General features: G+C 46.0%; 1 protein-coding gene across 2 annotated transcripts in view; it reads left to right on the top strand.

The window, feature by feature from the left end:
* Positions 1-13645: 13645 nt before the first annotated feature.
* TSPAN2 (tetraspanin 2) overlaps positions 13646-25748 on the top strand; it is a 48665-nt gene continuing 36562 nt past the window's right edge. For both annotated transcript variants that reach the window (XM_045014006.1, XR_006578913.1), the window contains exons 1-2: positions 13646-13804; positions 24120-24222. In XM_045014006.1, coding sequence (XP_044869941.1) covers positions 13736-13804; positions 24120-24222 — 172 coding nt within the window. In that variant the 5' untranslated portion in view covers positions 13646-13735. The remainder of the gene's footprint in view (positions 13805-24119; positions 24223-25748) is intronic.

Raw genomic sequence — 25748 nt, 5'->3', positions numbered from 1 at the left:
CATTTAATTCCCCCCCCCCGCTCCTCCCACATAACACAGGCCCCATAATTACCACATTTCCCTTTGGCAACAGTCACATACTTTGTCAGACCAATAAAACTGATTTAGACTGAAACTGTAGATCATAAGTCTGGGACTTTCTCTGCTTAGCTTTGGTCAACTGCATACTGGGCCAGAAATACCCCCGAGTTCACTGCTCCCTGCATCCCAGCACTCACAAGATTAGAAAACAGCACCAACCATAAAAGACTGCTGCTCCTCCTAAAGCCCAAGGTAGATTTCAGCCAAGGATGCACTAAAGGTGCTGCAGGGTGCAGGATCTCTCATGTGATGGATGCATTGGTTGCTGGGGATTGCAGTTTTGTTTAGCTTTATATAGCATGTACACTAACATCTCTCACAGCAGGATCTTGGCTGCAGGACGCAATTATCAGGGATCAGATATGTGGGGCAGTTACCTCACTCCTCTGCTTTCCAATGGGAATGTCACACCTGCACCACAGAGTCTGCTTCTGGACCTGCGTTTCCTTTTATCAGCACTGTGCTGCAATGAACAAAGGGAACCAGAACTGATGCCAAGAATGTGGCTGATGAATCCCCAAGCTGGATTTCTATTTGTCTGAAGCCCAGGGTGCTGCAGGGTTTGCTCCTGGCTATGCTAGTGCACTGCATATGGAAACTCCAGGACTGTAAACATGGGCAACTATCAAGCATTCTTGTGTAAACAGCTGCTTAAATAAAACCTAAAAAATTGTGAACTGTGCTGTGGAAGCAGAATTCAATATTTGTATTTGAACCATGATAGTAAATTCCAGCATATTTGTGTCTGTTACATGTGGGAGGTGATGCTTTGATGTTATTGATTCAAATAGTTAATTCTGGAAATTCAACAAAATATTCTACTTTAGCATCCCCTGAGCTTTGTTCTGTTCATGGCTAGTATCACTACCTCAGTTCAGAGCCTCTGTTCCAAGACACAGTACAATTGCAGCTAGAAGGAGTAGAGTAATGGGACTGCATTAATGTGTTTCATGTTGAAGTTTTTAGGTTAATCGTTGCTGAAGAAGGATGTTCGGTGACTTCCTGCTGGGCTACTTTCGACCGAGAATGCTGTAAAAATGGCTTAATCATCACATTTCATGAAATGACTTGGAAGAAAAATAATTGCAAGAGGATTGCACTAAATCCACATCAAATCATCTCTAACAAACTTTGCTAATATTTTCTAAAGGCCAAATATCAAAGATATTGTAGCTCTTGTGGCTAAGTATGTTACTGATCCTTCTGAACGCAATAAGAGTATTTTATGTAAAACATTTTGCAGTAAATGATTGAGAAAAGCTGCCACACAGAAGAGAAGAGTATTAAACTGGAGCAGCATGTTGGCCATACTTATTTGGAGTAGTTAATTGGAATGTTAATAACAGAGCACAACTTTCATGTTATATTTAAAATCTGTTCAGCCAGATTTCAGCCACTGTTAGAATTATGTAACAAGAAGGCTTTTTTTTTTTTTTAATTAGGACTGAAAGCCCAGGTCCTAAAGCATTAGGGGAAAGGACAAGAGTTCACACAAAGTGACAGAAGCTAGAGGTGTAAAATTCTCATTAAGGAATATCCATTCTGTCCTCTTTCAGCCAATACAAGATTGTTCCAAGATTTGCTACTGGTTTAGGTGTCCAAAGGGGCATTCAGTTCCCTTGAAGGGCTTATGCTACTGCCTAATCCATCTAACTGTCAGAAAGATTTTCTTAATATTCAAACTAATTTACCTTTTATAAATTAAATGCCTATTTGGCAGAATCATGATAAGCATATATTGAGGCTTTCTAAACAAACAATTATTTTTACATGATACATTTTTGGGGTAAATGCCATTTCTGTGGACACATAACACAGTGGAGCTGGTAGGCCAAAAGAATTTAGCAAAGAAGAAGGCAATGTTGTTCTCTACAGTGATACGGAAAGCGTACATTCTTCAACACCAAAACACTGCTCTTCAGGATGCAAAGTTGTGATGAGGAGCTCACTGATAAACAGTTTTGGACTCAGTCACACACATCTTCAGAAGTGCCTGATCGGCAGATGAAATGAGGCAGTATGCAATAAATATCCTTAATCCTGCGAAGATCAGAGTGATTGTGTCACCTACATTCACTGACCCTTTCTTCCATTGCATCACATCCAAACTTCTTGTTCTCAAAGTCTTTCATAACTTTGCCTCTCCTTAGTTATCCATTCTTGTCTTGTTACATTAACCCCACACCCTCTCCTCTCTACCAGCAGTGTCAGCCTCATTGGCCCATTGTCTGCTTTTCCCAGAAATGTCTTCATAGTTTCTTCCCATGCCATCCTTTACATATGGAATGCCTTTCCTGAATTAATCTACATGGCCACTATTTGTTCCCTCAAATCTTTCCTCAAGACCCATTTCTGCCATGATGCTTATGGGAACTCTGCTAACTATGGCTAGGGTGAGAGGCAATCCATAATAACTTATATTTATTATGATTCAGCGCCATCAAGATGTGCACAAAGCTAGCCTGTGTAGCTGTGTGAAGTTATTACTGTTACTCTCATCCTCCCTCCTCCTTCCCTACTGTTGGTTGTATCACTCACTCGTCATGGCTTGTTTTAAATTAGGTCCTGATCCGAAGCTCAATGTAGTCAATGAGAGTCTTTCTCTTGACTTCAGTGGCCACTAGATCAGGATGTTAGACTGTAAGTTCATGAGGGCTGGGGCTGTGTCTTCCTGTTTGTCCTGATTGGGGCATCCTAAATTATATATATATCCTAAATTATAACAACATAAACTTGATCTAAAAACATGCCTCTAAGCTCAACCTTTGTGCATCCACTTATCAAGTTGGCAAAATTTGACATTCAGAAGAAGCCCTTACAGAAGACAGACAAACTGCAGTGCTGGGAGGTGCCTCTCGAGGATGCACAGTATCAGAGCTTAACGAATAAATAATTACAAACTATAATGTCCTTTCTACAGGCTGCATCTTTCTAGTGGCAGGACATGCTCCCTTTGCTCTATTAGACTTTTCAAGAGACAGGTATCTAGTCTTCCTTCTGCAAGGAAAAACTTGGGAAAATTAGAGAAAGCCAGGCAGTTGTAGCAGCAAACGCAATAAAGAACAGAGCTGCTGTGAGTTCAGACTGTAAGATAGAGACATTAGCTTTTTTTCATTGCTCGCCTGAGCAATCCACCAGGTGTGTTGCTATGAAACACTGGGCCCTAGGATTGTTTTCCAACATCAGCTTCTTCTCAGCATATTCATAGCTTAGAGGCAGCTCTCTGCTCAAGCCAAGTAAATACAACTCAGATGAGAAGTGTGGTGTAATTGCTAACATCCAAAGTATCAAAGCCAAAGACTTAGTTATAGTCACTGAAAAGGAGTTTCCTATTATGACACAAAAAGTTCATCCCTGACTTGTAACAATGAATAAAGACACAAAGCACGCTGGGTATGTTTAAAGTTAGTGCTGTCGATCAGACTGCAATGGAATCTGTTCTATAAATATCAGATAAAGGAACTTGTCAAACACGTGTTAACTGTAAACAATCTACAGCTAGAGGAAAATGAGGCTTTCCTCCTTGAGCAAATCCTGAACCTTATCATTTCATCTGGATGTTTCTCTTCCTCAGCCTGTGTTTGAGTGGGATGGGTATTATCTCTCTCTCAGAATACAGGAAACTAGCCCAAGCAAACCTTTGGCAAACAATGGAACAAGGAAGAAAATGAAAACAGAGCTAGTTGTTGGTAGTGTCCTTTTCATTGGTGAGATGGGTATGAGCCCTGCATCAGACCACAATTACCACTCATCCTGCAGCAGCAAAAACTGTGGCTGCACAAGACTAAAATTCTCCAGGACAATGAAATTGGGCCCACAAAATCAGAGCTGAATGTGGCCCCACCTTTCCATCTTGTATAGCATGCAGCAGTGTTATTAGGTGCTGACTCTTTGGGCTTGTCTACACTTGCCAGAGGATCAACGTTGCAGCGATCGATGCATCAGCAGTCGATTTAGTGGGTCTAGTGAAGACCTGCTAAATCAACTGCTGATGGCTCTCCCGTCGACTTCTGTACTCCATCTGATTGAGAAGAATAAGGGCAGTCGATGGGAGAGCATCTCCTGTCAACGTCACATAGTGTGGACCCCGTGGTAAGTAGATATAACCTATGTCGATATGAGTTACGTTATTCACATAACTCAAATTGCATAGCTTAGATCGACTTTTCCCTTTAGTGTAGACAAGGCCTAGGTCTAAACAAGAAAGATGTGACATTTCCATTAGTTCCTATCAGGACTGGTAGCACAAAGGAGATGCTGGTTTTACCCAGCAGAAGCTCCCATCTGCTCAGGTCCTTCCTTGTTCATATATAGGGCCCTACCAAATTCATGGTCATGAAAAACATGTCATGGACCATGAAATCTGGTCTTCCCCTGTGAAATCTGGTCTTTTGTGTGTTTTTACCCTATACTATACAGATTTCACAGGGGAGACCATCATTTCTCAAATTGGAGGTCCTGACCCAAAAGGGAATTGCGGGGGGGCGGGGTCACAAGGTTATTTTAGGCCGCGATATATTAGCCACTGCTCTCCAGCTGCCCAGGTCTGAAGGCAGTGCTGCCACCAGCAGCAGCACAAAAGTAAGGGTAGCAGTACCACAACCCCCCCTACAATAACCTTGCAAGTTGCAACCCCATACACACAACTCTTTTTTGGGTCAGGACCCCTACAATTTCAACACTGTGAAATTTCAGATTTAAATAGCTGAAATCATGAATTTACGATTTTTAAAATCCTATGACCATTAAATTGACCAAAATGGACCATGAATTTAGTAGGGCCCTACTCATATGATGCAGTGTTTGTGCCACTCCTTGAGGCAGCAGCTGAGTATTCTTCCAGAGCTGAGAACCCTGAGTTGGGGGAGGGCTGGCATAGCCTCTCCTGTCCCCTTCCTCTGGTGTTCTGGGTTAGGCTGGGGTCTTGTCAGAAGTGAGGGGGGCAGGCTGCAATGTTATGTGCTCCAGTGACCCTTGACAGCACAATAGCCTCTTGTTAGCTGGTATTTGCTGACACAAGTTATGAAGCTACTCAAACTTGTGCCAAGGGCTGGTACAGCCTCCAGGATCGGGAAGTCCAAAAGATGGTGGGAAGCACTCGTGCCTCCCGCACAAGGCATGCACCACAGAGCCACCTAGGGTCCCCTGCCCAGCATGCATCGTAAAGATACCTCTGGCCCCAGAGGCACATTTGGGGATTTAGCCCTCGGCCACACGCTTTAACCTGAGGAGAGAATTTTATTTTAGCCATTACTTCTCCCAGCCCAATATCAGTGCCAGAGGGATGCTCCTGGACCGTGGGTGAGCTGATAACCGAGGGATTCTGGAGTCTATGGAGCTGGGAACATTTTACTACTTGTATTGCATAGCATGATGCAGAGGTGCTAGCACAGGCAGTAACTCTTATGTTACTGTTTCAGAACTGTGCTGAAGAGCTGGCTGAATGGAATGAGACCTGCCTTTGTTGCAATATATTTACCACATAAGCCTTTCACCACTGTCTTGGTCACAAGTTAAATGAGTTTGCTGGCTCTCATCCTATCTCTACCTGTGCACATCACAAAACCATCAGACAATGTGGTGCATATGGCAGAAGGCCAGGACAGAAACAGCTGGAGGGCTGATGCATGGGAAAAGCAGTGCAGGGTAGATTGGGTTCTAGAACTGAAATACGAAAGGGGGACTGCAGGTCAGGATCTATGGGTGATGGCAAAGCTGTGGGGGATACAAGGATTGGCATAAAGGATTTCTAGGAATGGGACAAGTATCTTTTCTTTTTGCAAAGGGAGAGGAGATGAAAATACAAGATTCGTCCCAAATAAAAATTCAAGAAAAACTCCAAAGGGAGCATTATCTTTCTGAAGTCATATGACAGCTGAAGGCTGAGCTGCAGGACCCTCCTCCACTGGCAGTAACACCACAATGTTTGCCTGATAGCTTTGATTTAAAGGCATTGATTCTTTAATCCAGGTCCTTCTCCTATATCACAAAGCCCCCCTTTAACGTACCATGTGTGCAATTTTTCAGTATTGTTCCATTAAATTTGCAGATATTGCACAAAATAAATTAAGCTTTTATTCATACTTAACTTCAGATGCTATTTTATGAATCCTCTCACCCAGCCTGCACTTCAAGGAGAAAATCCAAGCCCCAGTGGGAAACTTCTGGGTAGGAAAGTGGACATTGAGTTCTAAGCATCAACATTACAATCACCATACAAGACTGTATGCAGCACACAGTGAGAACTGTGTTATTAGCTGGCAGCTGCCTTGATAGCTTTACACTTGATGCCTATTAAGGTAAAGTGTAACTGACTTAGTTCATGGAAAGTTTTCAGCATAACCCTCTTTCACAATATTTTTTTAGAGAAACATGTATTAGTCTTTCTGCTGTGCACGACTTAATTCTTTCATGAAGCTGAAACATGCAGCATTTATCACCAGAATGATTTTATATTTATGTTTTCATTTATGCATTGCTTAAGCAGACAGAATCATCTTGTATAACTGAGTCTTTTTTATTACCTGAAAGGCTTCTGCTTCTCTGCATCAGAATCTTAAAGGAAATTAATGATGACAAGCTGAATTAAGGCAGCTTTAATTCAGCAAATCACTTAAGCTCATGCTTAATTTTGAGCACGAGTAGTCCCATAGGCTTCAATGGGGCTATTCACATGCTCAAAATTAAGCCCATGCTGGAGTGCTTTGCTGGATCAGGCCATAAGACATGTTTAGGGTCAGACTCAATCGAAAAGAAGAAAAGTTGTGAGTAAGACTGAAGCTTCCTTCCTACGAGAATAGCGTAGCTGAAGTCAACATATCTTAGATCGAATTAAAGTTACTTACTTCACATCCTCACGGTGCAACGCAGCTCCCCCGTTGACTTTGCTTCCACCTCTCGCTGAGCTGGAGTTCAGCAGTCAATGGGAGAGTGATCGGGGACCGATTTATCGCATCTACACTACATGCAATAAATTGATCCCCGATAGATTGATCGCTGGGTAGTGTAGACGTACCCCTCAGGGTACGTCTACACTACGGGATTATTCCGAATTTACATAAACCGGTTTAACAAAACAGATTGTATAAAATCGAGTGTGCGCGGCCACACTAAACACATTAAATCGGTGGTGTGCGTCCACGGTCCGAGGCTAGCATCGATTTCTGGAGCATTGCACTGTGGGTAGCTATTCCGTAGCTATCCCATAGTTCCCGCAGCCTCCCCCGCCCCTTGGAATTTCCGGGTTGAGATCCCAGTGCCTGATGCGGCAAAATCATTGTCGCGGGTGGTTCTGGGTAAATGTCGTCAGTCACTCCTTCCGCTGGGAAAGCAACGGCAGACAAGCATTTCGTGCCTTTTTTCCCTGGATTGCCCTGGCAGATGCCATAGCATGGCAATCATGGAGCCTGTTTTGCCTTTTGTGACTGTCACCGTATGTGTACTAGATGCCGCTCACAGAGGCGATTCAGCAGCGCTACACAGCAGCATGCTTTTGCTTTTGCATGATAGCAGAGATGGTTACCAGCCATATTGTACCATCTACCATACCATAAATTGGTAATAAGATGATCGTGGCTACCAGTCCTTTTGCACTGCTCCATCTGTTGCTGTCATAAGTGCCCCTGGCTGCTCTTAGCCAGGGGCGCAAAAGCCACAATTGGGAATGACTCCCTGAGTCAATCCCTCCTTTTTGGTATCTAAAAATAGAATCAGTCCTGCCTAGAATATGGGCAAGTGTACTAGAGAACCACTGTATCATAGAACCAGAGAGCACAGCTGCTCTGTGTCAGATCCTGCAGAAATTATGAGCTGTATGCTATTCACAGGGGGTGCTCCTGCAACAACCCCACCTGTTGATTCCGTTCTTCCCCCAGCCTTCCTGGGCTACCGTAGCATTGTCCCCCCACTTGTGTGATGAAATAATAAAGAATGCAGGAATAAGACACAGTGACTTGTTAGTGAGATATGAGTGGAAGGCAGCCTCCAGCTGCTATGATAGTCCAGACAGGACAGTAAGGAGTGTGTAGGAGAGGAGCCCAGCATCCCTCTGCTAGTCCAGGGGCAATTGAATCTTTTCTTTACACATGAAGGGTGGGGGCTGATGGAGCTCAGCCCCCTGTTGCTATGATGACGATGGTTATCAGCCATACTGTACCATCTACCAGGAAAAATTAGGGCCAGGCGCCCTTGATTGACCTTACTGATGCTAGTCAGCATGGTTACCAGTCCTTTTGCACTGCCCCATGTGCCAATAGCCTGATGATGAGGACGGATACCAGTCTTTTTGTACCATCAGCCATCCATAGCGTGGGGGGAGCAAGGATGTTGGTGTTGAGTGCTGCACCATCGCGTCTATCTGCAGCATTCAGTAAAGATAGGGTGACATGTAAAAGAGTCAAGAGAGGATTGTTTTCCCTTTCACTTCTGGGGGTGGGTGTGCGTAAATTGCCTAGCTATGCCCTGACCCACCGCGGACACTGTTTTTGACCCTAGAAGCATTTGGAGCTCAGCCAAGAATGCAAATGCTTTTCAGAGACTGCAGGAACTGTGGGATAGCTTGAGTCCTCCAGTCCATGAGCGTCCATTTGATTATTTGGCTTTCCGTTACGCTTGTCACGCAGCAGTGCGCTGAGTCCCTGCTATGCCATCTGTCTGGAGATATTTAAAAAATGATTTTGAGCGCTGATAGAACAGATTTGCCTGCCCTTACAGCGATCACGTCCGCATGGTCCATGCGGGAGCTCTTTCTTTATTTTGATTTTTAACTGCATCACCACCCGTGCTGATCGGAGCGCCACGCTGGGCAAACAAGAAATATTCAAAAATTCGCGGGGCTTTTCCTGTCTACCTGGCCACTGCATCCGAGTTCAGATTGCTGTCCAGAGCGGTCAGTGGTGCACTGTGGGATACCGCCCGGAGGCCAATACCGTCGATCTGCGGCCACACTAACCCCAATCCGATATGGTAATACCGATATTAGCGCTACTCCTCTCGTTAGGGAGGAGTACAGAAACCGGTTTAAAGAGCCCTTTATACCGATATAAAGGGCCTCTTAGTGTGGACAGGTGTGGCGTTAAATCGGTTTTACGCTCCTAAAACCGGTTTAAACGCGTAGTGTAGACCAGGCCTTTGTCTCTGACGTGTTCCTTCTCAAAGCTGCTGTGGGTGAGGGAAGGGCTGCTGAAAAGCCTGTCAGAGCCACATGGAAGAGACTTGAACAATATACCATACACGCACTGTAATCAGAGGAGAACCACACATGTACTACACTTAAGAAGGAATAAGCAATTGCACAAAAATACAAAAATGGGAAATGATTGCCTTGGAAGGAATACTGCAGAAAAGGATCTGGGAGTTATAATGGCTCATCACAAACAGCATCAAGAATGTAATACTGCTCAAAAAAGCACTTCATTCTGGGATGTATTAGCAGGAGTCTTGTAAGCCAAGCAGCAGTAATTATTCTACTCTACTCACTGATAAGGCCTCAGCTGGAGTACTGTGTCCAGTTCTGCGCACCACACTGTGGGAAAGATGTGGACAAACTGAAAAAAGTGCAGAAGAGAGCAACAAAAATGATTGATGTTCTAGAAAATGTGACTCACGAGGAAAGATTGAAAAAAATGGGTTTGTTTAGTCTGGAGAAGGGAAGACTGAGGGAAGACAGGATAACAGTCTTCAAGTATATAAAGGGAACGGTGATAAATTGTTCTCCTTATCCAGTGAGGTCAGGGCAAGAAGTAATGGGTTTAAATTGCAGCAAGGGAGATTGAGGACAGACATTAGGAAAAATTTCCTGTCAGGGTAGTTAAACACTGGAACAAATTCCTAAGAAGGTTGTGGAATCTCCATCATTGGAGGTTTTTAAGACTAGGTTAGACAAACACCTCTCAAGGATAGTAAAGATCAGTTCTCAAACTAGGGGTGGGCCCCCTGGGGGGGGGCACGGAATGTATTCTGCGAGGGCATAAGACGCTTTAGGGGGAAAAACACCTTATTCTCCCTTTTTACCCACAGCAATGAATAACTAGCAAAGTGGATTCCTCCAGAGGTATCAGGTCCTCAGCTAGCGCTGTGCATTTTGATGGATTTCTGCTAAGCTTGTGTAGCATTATTCAAAGTTGTTGTCATCTGTATGTTGAGGCAGTTGCTATGATGAAGTGTGCAAATTTACTTGTAAGCATCAACCACAATCGCAGTTTTGCTTTTGCTCTTATTACAATTGATAATTGGCTCCGTTTGAATCAATGCCTTATGGTTTTTAATAGTTAGTAACAGCTGCATGTTGATTTTTTTAATTGGTATATTTACTTATGTGGCAGGTGGGGGCATAAACTCCTACAGTTGCAAAGAAGGAAGGGTGAGAACCACTGGTCTAGGTAATAGTTTGAGACTGGGATAGATGACCTATTGAGGTCCCTTCCAATCCTACATTTCTATGACTCTATGTCATGGCCCATTAAGGCTCCATCCCTATATAAGCCCCTTCTTTCCCCCTTACTATTTGTACAACTCCTGGATCCCTGACACTGAACGTTGCATTTTCATGCAAATCCCAGAAAGCAAAAGTCTGAGCAGCTAGGATTGGGAAAGTATCTTTAACATTTTCCCCTTTAGAAATGTTCTGTTCTTGAGTTTCATGGAGTGAACTCACCCAGCAACAAAGCACAACCACCGCCCTCACCATCCAAAGGTAATAACAAAATGTTTTTTAAGTACATCAGAAGCAGGAAGCCTGCTAAACAACTAGTGGGACCCCTTGACGATCGAAATACAAAAGGAGCGCTTAAAGACGATAAAGTCATTGCGGAGAAACTAAATGGATTCTTTGCTTCAGTCTTCACGGCTGAGGATGTTAGGGAGATTTCCAAACCTGAGCTGGCTTTTGTAGGTGACAAATCTGAGGAACTGTCACAGATTGAAGGAACTGTCACAGATTGAAGTGTCACTACAGGAGGTTTTGGAATTAATTGATAAACTCAACATTAACAAGTCACTGGGACCAGATGGCATTCACCCCAGAGTTATGAAAGAACTCAAATGCGAAGTTGCGGCACTATTAACTAAGGTTTGTAACCTGTCCTTTAAATCGGCTTCAGTACCCAATGACTGGAAGTTAGCTAATGTAATGCCAATATTTAAAAAGGGCTCTAGAGGTGATCCCGGCAATTACAGACCGGTAAATCTAACGTCGGTACCGGGCAAATTAGTCGAAACAATTGTTAAGAATAAAATTGTCAGACACAATAGTCAACATGGTTTCTGTAAAGGGAAATCATGTCTTACTAATCTATTAGAGTTCTTTGAAGGGGTCAACAAACATGTGGACAAGGGGGAATCCAGTGGACATAGTGTACTTAGATTTCCAGAAAGCCTTTGACAAAGTCTCTCACCAAAGGCTCTTACGTAAATTAAGCTGTCATGGGATAAAAGGGAAGGTCCTTTCATGGATTGAGAACTGGTTAAAAGACAGGAAACAAAGGGTAGGAATTAATGGTAAATTCTCAGAATGGAGAGGGGTAACTAGTGGTGTTCCCCAAGGGTCAGTCCTAGGACCAATCCTATTCAATTTATTCATAAATGATCTGGAGAAAGGGGTAAACAGTGAGGTGGCAAAGTTTGCAGATGATACTAAACTACTCAAGATAGTTAAGACCAAAGCAGATTGTGAAGAACTTTAAAAAGATCTCACAAAACTAAGTGATCGGGCAACAAAATGGCAAATGAAATTTAATGTGGATAAATGTAAAGTAATGCACATTGGAAAAAATAACCCCAACTATACATACAATATGATGGGGGCTAATTTAGCTACAACAAGTTAGGAAAAAGATCTTGGAGTCATCGTGGATAGTTCTCTGAAGATGTCCACGCAGTGTGCAGAGGCGGTCAACAAAGCAAACAGGATGTTAGGAATCATTAAAAAGGGGATAGAGAATAAGACTGAGAATATATTATTGCCCTTATATAAATCCATGGTACACCCACATCTTGAATACTGTGTACAGATGTGGTCTCCTCACCTCAAAAAAGATATTCTAGCACTAGAAAAGGTTCAGAAAAAGGGCAACTAAAATGATTAGGGGTTTGGAGAGGGTCCCATATGAGGAAAGATTAAAGAGGCTAGGACTCTTCAGCTTGGAAAAGAGAAGACTAAGGGGGGATATGATAGAGGTATACAAAATCATGAGTGATGTTGAGAAAGTGGATAAGGAAAAGTTATTTACTTAATCCCATAATACAAGAACTAGGGGTCACCAAATGAAGTTAATAGGCAGCAGGTTTAAAACAAATAAAAGGAAGTTCTTCTTCACGCAGCGCACAACCTGTGGAACTCCTTACCTGAGGAGGTTGTGACGGCTAGGACTATAACAGCGTTTAAAAGAGAACTGGATAAATTCATGGAGGTTAAGTCCGTAAATGGATATTAGCCAAGATGGGTAAGAATGGTGTCCCTAGCCTCTGTTCGTCAGAGGATGGAGCTGGATGGCAGGAGAGAGATCACTTGATCATTGCCTGTTAGGTTCACTCCAGGGGCGGCTCTACAAATTTGGCCGCCCCAAGCAGTCATGCCTGGGAGGCGCCCCTGAGCCGCGGGAGCAGCGGACCTCCCGCGGGCATGACTGCGGAGGGTCCGCTGGTCGCGCGGCTCGGCTGGACCTCCCGCAGCTGCGGACGGTTCGCAGGTCCGGCGGCTCCGCTTGAGCTGCCGCAGTCACGCCTGCGGGAGGTCCAGCCGAGCCGCACGACCAGCGAACCATCCGCAGTCATGCCTGCGGCAGGTCCACTGGAGCCGCCGGCCGAGCGTCCCCTCCGCAGTCATGCCTGCAGCAGGTCCGCTGCTCCCGGGGCTCCGGTGGACCTCCCGCAGGCATGACTGCGGCAGGTCCGCCGGCCCAGCCTGCCGCCCCCCCGGGAAAGGGCCGCCCCAGGCGGGTGCTTGCCCCGCTGGGCTCTGGAGCCGGCCCTGGTTCACTCCCTCTGGGGCACCTGGCATTGGCCACCGTCCGTAGACAGGATACTGGGCTAGATGGACCTTTGGTCTGACCCGGTACGGCCGTTCTTACGTTCTGCTCCAAGTGCGGGGCACACTTCTCTGCGGGCCCTCTCTGCTAGGAACACAGAGCAGCGAAAGCATTACAAACAAAACACCCTCCCTGCCTAACCACAGTCTGGGGCGCGCACACTGCTCCCCCAGAGGTTAGGCGGCTTTAAGGACCTGCACAAACTCCGGCCGCCTCCAGGCTGTGCCAGGGAGGTGCTGGGATCCTGCCGAGAAGGGGGGAGCGGCGGCAGCCTAGAGAGAGCCGGGGAGAAGCAGGGGGGCTGCTCAGGGAGTCCCTGGGAGCGTCCCCCAGCTGCCCGCCGGACAGGCCAGTGGCTGAAAGGATGCAGACGGGAAGCTGGAGCCTTTTCTTTGCAATCCTCCCCAAACGGCCGCCGAGGAGCTGCAGCCGCGCACCGGCAGGGGGGAGCCGCGGCCAAGCCCTAACCAGCCCCAGCGCCGCCGCCGCCGGCTGCACGGCACCAGGGGCGGGGTCTGCTCCTGCCCGCCCCCGCCGGGCCAGGCCCCCTCCTCGCCCTGCACCTGCCTCCCGCCGCGCCCCGACTCGCCGGCAGCTCCCGGGGCGCGGAGCCGGAGCCCGAGCCCGCCATGGGCCACCTGCGGGGCGGGATGCGCTGCATCAAGTTCCTGCTCTTCGCCTTCAACTTCGTCTTCTGGGTCAGTGGGGCCGGGGCCGGGCTCCCCTGACGGCCACAGCAGGTTGGGGCGGGGGGGGGGCCTGCGGCGCCGGGGTCTCAGTGGGGCGGGAGCCGGGAGGCTCCTGCGGGGCTCGCTTGTCGTGCGGCTCACCCTGCGGGCAGGACTGGCCCCCACCTCGGCTCGTCTCCCCCTGACCCGGGGAGCCCCTTCCCGAGCTGCTCCCCCCCTCCAACACCCCCCTACAAGCCATCAGGCAGGCGGGGAGGGGAGCGCTGGGGGGCGCCCTCTGGAGCCGGCTGGGTCGCTGACCTCCAGGTGGTTAATCGGAATGAAAAGGGAATGTACATTTGACTGTTTTATTTTCTACTTGGTTTGGGGGATCCCTTTCCTGCACCCTTCACATGGTTTTCTCGTTTGGGCTTATGAGGTCTTCAGGGCAACAGCTGTTTCTGTCTTTGCTGCATGTCAGTGCTGTGCAAATAATAAGTAAGTGTGCACACCGCCCTAGTCCCCAGGAGCAGATGCCACAGCTGTGCACCCATTGGGACACATTTTAGCCTGGCCTTACCCTGGATTTTGGTTTGGTGCTCGCAATTTTGCAGGCACAAATAATTATGGATGCTGTTTACATCACTTATGGATGCTGTTTACGGGTATTTAGGCATCTGCAGATCAGGAGGAAATCTTGTCCATTCTGTTTAAAGCATGCACCTGCACAGTAACAATATTGGTAGGTATGTTCATTGCGGGTGCTAAAATATTGTCTTTTAGAATGCAGTCTTCCTTCATAGAAACAACCCTTAATTTCAGCATCCCCACTTGCTGAGGGAGTAGTCACCAAGCCCTAAGTGCAGTTTTGGGTGCGCAAGTTGAATAATAGGCTTGCATAGTGTCTTTGGCAGTTTGGCTTAAGCTTCTCAAACTCTGCTCTTGATCTTGTAAACATTCTGTTCTGTGAGGCTCATTCGCAAGAATATTTACTTCGGGAGTGATGTTAATCACTGAACTCCAAAAAAATGCCAAATTAATATCTGATACTCTTAGCTTTTGACATAAAACACACACTCTTCTCCCCCAGTTCTAAATACCTACCAGTGTTACCAGCAGCTAGCACAAAATAGCTAGTGATCTGTAGTGAAAGAGTAAATGCGGGGTTTTGCCCAACCATACAGCAATAGAAATAAATAACTTCATCTATACATTAACTCCTTTCTTAATGTTGTAGTTATGTTCCTGAAAAATGTGACTTTAAGCGAAACAATGTTAAGCGAATCCAATTTCCCCATAAGAATTCATGTAAATAGGTGGGGTTAGGTTCCAGGGAAATATTTTTCACCAGAAAAAAGACATTATATTTATTTATTTATATATATACATATTTATATATATAATTGCACACAGTATAAGTTTTAAACAATACTGCACACAGCGATGATGATTGTGAAGCTTGGTTGAGGTGGTGAAGTCAGAGGGTGGAAGAGGGTGGGGGCAATGCCTTACTGCTAAGTGATTTCCCAGGCAATGCCTTACTGCTAAGTGATGAACTAGCTTTTGGCTGAGCCCGCAAGGGCTAACCCATTGTTGTTAATGTAGCCTCACACTCTACAAGGCAGCAGGAATGGAGGGAGGGGAGACAGCATGGCAGACAGAGACACACATCCTGTGTGTGAGAGAGAGAGATGTGCATTGCCCCTTTAAGGACGCTGGACCCACTCTAAGTACATTGCCTTGTTAAGTAGATCAGCAAGTTGAGACAGCAGCTGCTCCCAGGAAGCTCCCTCCGTCCTGAGCCCTGTCGTGTTTCTCCCTCCCTACCCCCCATGGAGATGTGGGGGTAAGTGGGGTGCAGGAGCAGTGGGGAGGGGGGACACCCTGACATTAGCCCCTCCTCTCCCACCCCCCACCTCCCGCACAGCAAGCAGGAGGCTCCCAGGAGCAGCTCCAAGGCAGAGGGCAGGAGCAGCACAGAGCAGTGAGGGGAGGGACAGCTGAACTGCCAGACAACTGGTAGCCTGCTGGGTGGCTGCTGCACAGTGAACTTAGGGGAGCAGGGAGCTGATGGGGCTGCTGGCGGTGGGTCGGAAGGACCCCCCTCCGCCGAAGACCCAGAGCGGACAAAGCTCCGGAGGCCTGGGTCCCGCGAGAGTTTTCCGGGGCCCCAGGAGCGAGTGAAGGACCCCGCTCCAGGGGCCCTGAAAAACTCGTGGGGGCCCCTGCGGGGCCTGGGGCAAATTGCCCCACTTGCCCCCCCCCAGGTGGCCCTGGGTTCCAAGCCCCCACCAGCTAGATGCAAAGGGCTGCTCTTCCTGCAAGCAGTGGACAAAGCAGGTGGCTGAGACATTATAAGGGAGCATTGCACAACCTTAAACAAGCACGTTTCCTAATTGATCAGCCCCTTAACAATGAAACAACATTAACCGGGACGACTTTAAGTGAGGAGTTACTGTACATATTGGTTTAACAAAAATCATAGAAGCTGTTTATTCCTTGGCATTGTTCTGGAAATTGGTATTTTCCCAGTACTGTGCTGGTATCTGGGCTTGGGCAGTGCTGATAATCATGAATCGAGAGGGAAACAAAACCATCCATTGTTGGAAACCATGGCTCTAAATATGGAAATATTTCCACAATCATGTAAAATTGCTTATTTGGATGTTTTGTCCAGTGTAGTTCTCATGTGGAGCTTTATTAAGCCTCCATGTTAGACTGTGAGAGTGTGGACCTGTGGCCTTCCAGCTGATACACCTTGTCTTGGTGATGTGGTAATAGGAGATATTCTGGTTTTACACATAACCAAGACAGGAAAGAAGGATAAGTATCTCACCCAGTTGCAACAGTCACAGGATATGTTTGTTTCAGCACAGTGACTTTGCTCTAACATTGTGGGAAGCAAACTTCTGGGCAGCGCACATATACATCAAAAGAAAGTTATATAGTTTATGTATTATTTCAAATTTAACTTTTAAAATACAGTTTGCCTATCCAGTGCTCTGGGCTTCTTCTTTTTTGTTGTTGTTGTTTTGTTTTTTATAAACGTTAGAAAACGCCTCATCACGGAAAAAAAAATTCTTGATACAAAGAGAGGCAGAACTCAGCTGAGACAGCATCTTTCTTTAAAAATATAAAATGGACATAGTTAACTTTCAGAGGTGCCCAGTTCCTCACACTCAAACAGTAAATCCACAAGCCAAGACATCACAGGCATTCCAGCGCCAAGCTCTCGTGACCTGAGCCTATGAACCTGTCATCTGCTGCTTTTACAAGTTCACCTTATGAGACAAATGCTTTCCATCGCAGTGTGGTCAGTTCACTGAACAACATCCTGATATGGTGATGAAACATCATCCATTGCAGCACCATACTGATATGGGATGATGTTGCGCCAGCCCTCAAAACTTGAGACCCTCTAATGGCCACTGGAAGGAAAGCATAGCACAGTCTGTATTCTCGGGGCCTGCTCAAAATTAGGAGGCCCAGCTATGAGCAGGCTCCTTCAGTGTACAGATATGTGTACATACCTACATGTTTGCTCACTAGGGGGTGACTAGGCATTCAGGGACCTATCTACATGCACACACAAACACGTTCCGTGTATTATCAATGAAAGTAAGTGGGCTTCCCACACATACATTCCGTTTCATATAGGTACTTTTTAGTGCCCTCATCACCATAGTATGTGAGTGCCTTCCAGTAATGCATTAGATGGTGAGACTAGTATCTGTGCTTCATTCCATCTCCCCATCACGCAGCACAAAGAATAAATAATAATGTGTGCCAGGGCAGTGCCCAGGAGCCCCTGGCATGGACCAGGACCCCATCGAGCTAGGTGCTTACAAACACAGAACAGAAAAAGGTCCCTGCCCCAAGGAGCTTACTGCCTAAGTAAAAGACAGGAGACAACAGGTGGATACAGATAGATGTGAATAAAAGGAAACAGTGAGACAGTATTGGTCAGTATGACAGGCAGTGGTCTCAGCACATCTGCATGAGAGCGACCTGATGCTCTTCAGATGCACACTCAGTTCACACCATATGCTGCCAGTGAGTTTTGGTCACTTCCGATAGTAATCAAAACATCAGATGGTTCATCTAAAGTTATAGAAGAAGAATATGTTTCCTTAGCACTTGTGTGTACTTTAAACATCACTGGCTTTTTAAGTGCTTTATTCAGTGGCTTGTAAGTTTCTAGCAAAATTATCTTTTGGGCTGAATTTTCTCATTTTTCTTTTCAGTGGTTCTTTTAAAATTATTATGCAAGTATTTTGGAATGGAGTGAGGGAGATTTCTGCTCTTTTAAAAATAAAATCCTACTCATGCCTTTCTCTGCCTGGATAACTCAAAGCCGGTTTGGATAAAAGTTGCATTCTATGTCATCCTGTGCACTCACATGGCACAAGTGCAGATGTTCTAGAGATGCAATAGATACCTAGATTAGATAGAGAGGGGTGTGGGTTTGCTAAGTCTGCAAAAAAAACAAAAACAGTTAAAAACAGATAAAGAAGTTACAAACGGGTGAAAACAGCATCCCTCATGTACCAGTGAGTGGTATGTCATTTGCCTACCAGAAAAGGCAGGGCAGTTTTCCACATACAGTCAAACATTGCAAGAGACTTAAAGTACCCCAAGGTACTGCCAAACATACTAATAAAATTCTGCTCCTCATGTATTAATAAGACCTTCTGTTTAGCAACAGATTGTTGTCAGTCACTGGAGTGGTCTTTTCAGCCTAGGTATGTACAGGGTCCTCCAGAGTCTTTGCATACACCAGGCGTGGCAAGAGTTCCCCTGTCTTTGAGATGGCAGTGTAAGGAGCACAGTTGTTTGGAGTCTTTCTGGATGTCAGTCCTCTAGAGGTCATGGAGTGGGACTCCGAAGCAAACGTGCAACGTGACAATGCATGTTAAGGCTTGCTGTTAGTGCAGCTTCCAAGGCTGAGGTTTTATTTGCACAGAAGTCAGGAAATACAAGGAGTTGGTTCCCACAAATGTACTTTAGCTGCAAGGGGGCTTAATTATTGTTGCTGAGGGAGCCATCACTTTGAATCCCTGCCTTTAGTGTGTTTAATATCTTATCCTTATTGCATCAGCCTAGTTTTTGCCTGTAATGTAATTTTCTTAGCGGGGGTTTGTGCAGGGTGCCAGTGCACAATTTAAGACGCACAGTGAAGTATCTATCATAGTTTTAACGACAGGGCCAGTTCTGATGATGTCTAGTTGAATACGAGCTAAAGGACACTCTGTAATAATACAGCCATTAGCGATAGTATTAGGTTGAAAGGCCCTTTCCCTGGGCACCCCTTCCCATTTTTATTCTCTTGGACCTCTCAGCCGGAATCACACCTGTTGCTCATTGCCCCAGTGTCCAGCAGCCCGGGACCACACCTCTCACTCACTCCCCCAGTGCCCAGGTGCTGCCCAGCTTGGGGGCTGCACCTGTCACTTATCCTAGGCACATCCTCGCGTGTTGGCTGTGCAGGGAGCCAGTAGCCCATTTCCTTTCTCTGTGCTAATCCTCCTTGGAGCTGCCACTTGAGCAGAAGGAAGTTATAATGTTGGTTAGCGCTAGGATTGCTTTGATATCTACAAACACAAGATGGCTTAGATTTTCCACTGCTGGAAAGCAGGGAGAGGAATCAAAGTCTGCTAACCAACACCATGGCTTAACAACTTCTGACAGCCTCTGGAGATGTTGGCTATACACACAGGACCTCAGCTCCCATAATTGCAAAACGATACAGCAGGGTTTAATGGTGGTGTTATTAGGGATGTAAATACCGTTTAAAAAGTTAATCGTTTAAACAATTAAAAATATTTTGTTTAAATGGTTAACCAATCAAAGTGCCGGTTGCTGGGGCTGATCCGGTTGCTGGGGCTGGGACCGCTCCGTCTGGTGCGGGGTTGCTGGGGCCAACCAGCCGGCCTGGGGGTTAACGGTTAAGGTGCATTAACCGGTAAGACTAATGTTAACATTTTACATCCCTAGTTGTTATCAACAGTGTAGTTACAGCTCTTTGCCAGATATCCAAGCTCTCAGGGAGAGCTGCTCTGGATAAAATTGCCGGAGGTAATATTTATTTTCCAGTTTGATTAGTGATAATATAAAAGGATTTCTTTGCCATCAGCAATTTCTGTCTCTTGTAGGCAGATGATTTCCTATAATTATACCATTAGCATGACCTGCATGTTGTAAAAGTGTTCAGTACAACTGGGCAGGGCCATTGGGTACCTAGAGAAGTGATTTTAGGAAGCCGTTGTATATTTGTAGCCTTTAATGTGAGAAGTGTTTGTCGACTTAAAAAAAAAAAAAAAAAAGTTAGTCACAGAGGCTGCTCCAGCTCCGCATTTCATCTCTCCTCACATCCACTATGTTTCTCAGCTGGAAACAAGAAGGAGAACCACCACCTGGTCACCAGGCAGCTCTCTGTGGACCCAAGTTTGGGAACCTCGGACACAGGACACTTCAATTGCACTTTGAATAATTAAACCAATGTTACTTTCTGCTGAGAATGTATGTGATATTGTAACACTGACCCTATCTAAAACCCATTCATAGCTCCCTGCCTCTGTACGCTGGGGGAGAGAATGCTAAATAGACACAATTCTCTATCTTCTCTCCTACTGCTAACTCTCCAAGTCTGCAGAGCTTTCTTGTGACTGAAGTTCTATCCAATATGAAACATGCCATTGTCAGTACAGAAAATATTTGATCTCATTCAAACAGCCTTCTGCCTCTTTAGCAGTTCAGTGGGGCTTGCCCAGAGCTACTTCCATCAGTACCTAGTAGAAAATGTATATACAATACTTTGGATTCAGAATACTTGTAATTTTCCCCATGAACTTATGTTGTAAATAACCCCTCCTAGGTTATTCTGACAGAAGGGCTGTAACCTGTTAGTCAGCTGATCGGTATGTATCATTGTACCTTCTCCTCTGATGCTGCTTAAAAGCCTTCTGGAAACACAGACTTGCTCTGATCGCTGCTTTGTATCCTGAGCAGGGCGATTCAGACTAAATATGGTCAGAAGGGTGCAGACTATAGAACCCAAGCTTGTTAAACAACTAAAGGATAATAAAGGCATTTTCTTTCATAGTATTACTTTTGGGGGGCAGTCTTGCCATCACTGTATTTCCGTCTCACACCTAACAGTTCCCCTTCGGTGAGGTTTCCCATAAAGGAAGGAAAGAAGAAATCTGTTGTGACTGATGGAGCCACACTGGCAACTAAATGATAGAGCTTTGGCTGGCAGGCACGCTTAAAGGGAATATCTGTGTTTGCCTATAGTAGCTGTCCTGTTGAAATTGCTTCTCAGTTAAGAGCCTTTATAGTCGCACTCAATGAAAGACATGCAACCCAGCCTGTCTGGATGAATGTTTCCTAGGCAAGTCTGGGGTTCCTTCAGCCAGCTATGGGTCATTTAGGAAAAGTTGATTCCATAGAGACAATTCTACCATGTATGTCATTTGCAGTTTCATACTCTGCAGTTTTCCTGAAGTATGGTTAACTACTGAAAGTCTAGCAGGCCTAATTCATGGCATAAATAACACCAAAAACACTCATTTCCAGGGCAATACATTAACATCTTAATAGAATTATTTTAAAGGACATAAATACTTTTTAAATAGCTTTTCACTCTTTCCCCCTTCTTTTGCATACTCTGTCAGAAGCTGCAAAATAGACCTTCTACCTTACAGTTTCAGCCTTTTCTTTTAGGCAAATGTAGGTGGGGTATTTTCCCCTTTACCTTGCAGGTTTTGAATAAGGTTAATCTGAACTCAGCTCCTTTTTTGTTTAAGTGCCACAGTTCCAATGCGTACAGTGCCAATGTGCACAGTGCACTGGGAGTGCTGTTACTCAGCCGCAGCTGTGAATCCAACAGTACAAAGCTTTGTGTTAGCCATTATTTCCATGAAATCACATATCGTGTCTTGTTTAATGTATTGAGAAAGAAGACAGGTTTCAGTCTCTCTGTTTCTGATTGGCTGGGAAGTTGCTTTACGTGCACACAGCTCAGAAAACTTGTCTGAACCTAGAAGGGCACATGTAGCCCAAGTAAACCTGAATTTCCCAATAACTCCTACTGGTGACCCTAATAATCCTAAGGCTAGCCCATGAGTCTGGCTCAGCAGTCTCTAGCAGTATGATCGGGGCACTGGGGGACGCTTGGCTTGTGTACAATGATGAAGTTCACTCCAGTCCATTTGCCTAGGGAAGGCTATGTCACTGTGTGGGTAGAGTTAAGCCAGGCCCCAGAGCCAGTCCAACAGTTCACTTTCTTGCCCTGTTGCTCACTTTCAGCCCATCCCCTCAAGTGCTGCTTCCAGTCTGTGCTGAATTCACTAGCACCAGTGCTGAACAGGTGCCCAGTAGGGTGAGAGAGACCCAGACAGACCCATTTTTGGCATCTACTGTCAGTTAGATGCCAAAGATGTGATGAAGCAGTGGGCTCCCTCACCCTCCTCCAGGTTGGGCAGCGGCTACAGATTTTGGCTCTGGACTTTGTCAACAGCGTCTGTTCTGTTCTGTGTTGGCTTCATCTTTACTTAAATTAGCTTTGTGGGATGAAGTCTGTTGGTATTGGCCCTGAGCTCTGGTTTGCAGGGTCATTCTGAAGCAGCCTCCTGTCCCCACATTGGTGGAGCCCTGGCAGAATTTCCCTTAACAGCCAGGCTGATGTCTATGGTTTTCATGGGTCCTCTTTGAAGTGTCTGGATTTGATCCATGCTGATGTGACAGTTTCAGACAGATAACCTGGAAGGTATTTTTGCCATCGGAGTGTCCTTTGCGGAGCACCAGGAAATTGGCCATTTCTGCATTGACAGTGCACTTAAATGCTCTGCACTCAATTCCTCTAGGGGAGGATTGGGTCTGATCCTGCAAAGTGCTGAACACCTCTGCCCCAATAACATTAGTGGGAGCTGGGGGACTCCTCAGCTCCCAGAAGAGTCTTAGCACTTTGCAGAACTGGGCCCATTATCTAAACATTTCTCCTGAGCTGACATCCCATTGCACTGGGTTTGTATTTGTATCAAATGGGATTCTTCTTGATGTTTGAAAAAACTGATACCTTCTTTGCTAGACATGCAGAGTGTCCCTCATTGGGACAGTGCCCCGAACTCCCTGCTGGGGCTCTCGGTTCAGTAGTGAAGACTGTCCTGTACTAAAAGGCCACTATTACTCCCTGCAGCACTAGGGTTGTCCTTGGTGGCCTCCCCTCCAAGGGCTGATCAGGCCTAGCCCTGCTGAGCTTCAGCACATTCCCCCCCAGTGAAGTAGGATCCTTCTTCTGAATCTTTTTTTCCTGGTTTGAACGTGCCCCTAATCAGAATCTGGCATGTCTCGTGTGGACAATGCTGTTTGGCAGCTGGACCTTCTGAAACAGAGAGACTGTCGTTGATAACTGAGGTGGGGGAGGAGTGTGTGCCCTGGCCTCATCTTCCTCAGAGATTCAGAGCAGCCACAGGCTGGGCCCATTGCATCCATGTTCTTCCTGACCATACAGCAGGGCCAGTGATGCACTGGCAGGGGACTCGCCCGGCTCTAATGTCTGTTTATTCAGCTTCACAACGGCCACAAGGTTTTGGTTGAAAAACAGTCAGTGAAGTTATGCCTCTCCCACTAGCTCTGTACGAAGCCAGCGTGGGCTGGCACCACCATCTCAGCCCTTGGGCATGCACCAATTCCATAGACCTCAGACTTATGTTCTGGGCTTAGAGTAAGCTGGGTTGGCCTGCCTTCAAATTACCCTAGTTGGGTAACTGTGGTGGCCAGGAGCGGAATGGGGAGAGGCTGTGGGGCTAGGAGAGAATGAAGACAGAAGAGAGGAAAATGAGATTTTCCCATTAGGGAACTTTCCAATCGGTGTTTGTGCACCACCAGGATACACCCAAATAACAGCACATTGGGCGAATTCTCCAAAATTCTGCCTGTTTGGACTTGCGGGAACTACTTGTGGCAGCCTGAGCACTGGCACCCTTCCCCTATGCCTCTGTTTGGGCCTTATCATTTTGTGTGGCACTCGGAACCTACAAGGCTGTTTGGGGCCATTTTGATGAATGGGTGAGGTTGGTTCTTTATAACGTTTGAAAGTCATTAACGGGTTGAAAAGCACTGTGGTGTTAAAGAGCCGGAGGAGAGGATAAGGCCAGTTGTTCTGTAACAGAAATTCATTGGTATCCAATATTGGGAGGGGCCTGCTGAGTTCTGCGACTTTATAATCCTGCAGTTTTGGAGTTTCCAGGAAGCACAAGGAGTCACCCGTTGCAACTCTTTGGCATGCTCCAGCTCTTTCCAGCCCTTTGCCGTTCAGTTATTAACTGGTCTGTTTGCTTTCCAGCTGGCAGGGTTGGCTGTCATTGCCTTTGGACTATGGCTGCGATTTGGTGGGGTCCTGGGAGACTTAACTTCGGAGGAGAAATCCCCAGAGTACTTCTACATGGGTAAGTTAAGGGGCTTAGACTTTGGCTGTATCTCCAACTGCAGTTTCACCAGCAGGTACGATCCCAAACACTACTCTACACAACACGTGCAAAAATGGTGCTTAAAAGGTCTGACAAGTGAATGGCACGAACCTTGTGTCCTGCCCTTCCATGCCACATTAAGTGACAGCCTCTCTCAGTTCTCTCCTTGGCAACAACTTTTGCAGACCTGAATTAATTCCTAAATATGATTTCATGGTTGAATTTTTCTGTAATGCTGGTGCTTATGAAACAGAAACTGGGAAGGATTGCGCACTCATTCGGGTCTGCCCACCACAGCACCCTTTGAGGCCTTTCCTTTCCGGTGCTAGCCAGCAGCTTGGTGAAATTGGAGTGATCCATATCCTGCCACATGAGAAGCAGTGGCAAGAACATGTTTCCATGAGATTGCAACAGGATCATTTCTGCCTATTTCTGGTACAGCTCCAAGCACAATGGGAGGACTTACTGCTCATCGCTTCTTCTTGCCCCTGCACACAAAGGCCCCCAATGTTGTCTCAGTGGAATTGGAACAAATCCTGCCCTGATTGAAAAGTAGAATTGCACTGTCGTCACCTCCAGAATTGTTCCCCCAACCTGAGCAGTGACTAGCCCAGCTCCTCAGCCCTAGGGCACTTTACTTGGTCTTATGTAAATTTAAAAATGTAATTTTTCCAGAGTTCCAGATGTGCTTTTCAGGCGCTGTTGGGGTGTTCTGGGGGGTCCAGATGTTACATGTATATTATGTGCCTGATTGGTTATTGTGCATTGGTTGCCTGTGGTTTCATACTTCCCATTTCTTCATCCATCCATTGCCAATTGTGAGACACCTCCCATGCCTTTGGTTTGTTTCCCCTCTCCTCTCTGGTCACATTAGGAGAAGTCAGATTCAGTCTATTTTAAGCTTTAAGTGGGTTCATTCAATGCAATCTGATTATCACAGTCATTTCATCCTTGTCCAATGCCAAGTGCAGAGCAGCAGCTGGGGAGCTCCAGAGAGAGAGCGAGAGAGAAAATCCTGGCTGCTAGTGTAAGAGTATTAAATATGAATCACTGGAGGAGTTGAATGCCTGCCAGAAGTGAAAGCTGACCCAGAGGCAGTGCACAGCACCAGTTATTTCTATCCTGGAATCTTAGTCCAAGTTTAACCCTTTCTCCAGTTACCGTTAAATGTCCATTGTACAGTTAAGAATTGACCCAAACCCCAGTCTCTTGGTGGGTCAAATGACACCGTATCTGTAATTTAGAAGTTATTTGACCATAGTGCCTCCTACAAGTGAGAGCCTCAAGGTTTTGCCAACAGCCTGGCATCTTGCAAACTTCACTTGCTCAACTCTCCTAATGCACATACATCCTGGCCTGTAGAACTCTTGCTACTCCAGTCCTGGGCCCCATTCATCTCAGTCCTGATCCACAGCAATTCTGTCTTAAACAATGCAGCCAGAGGCTCACAGCTCACTATGCAATAGTTTAGAAACAGGAAGGGAGGAATACTATGTCCCGTAAAA

This window comes from Mauremys mutica, chromosome 4 (assembly GCF_020497125.1).
Source record: "Mauremys mutica isolate MM-2020 ecotype Southern chromosome 4, ASM2049712v1, whole genome shotgun sequence".
Lineage (NCBI taxonomy): Eukaryota > Metazoa > Chordata > Testudines > Geoemydidae > Mauremys > Mauremys mutica.
The sequence above is the reverse complement of the archived record's forward strand: the minus strand, read 5'-3'. Positions and strand labels throughout refer to the sequence as shown.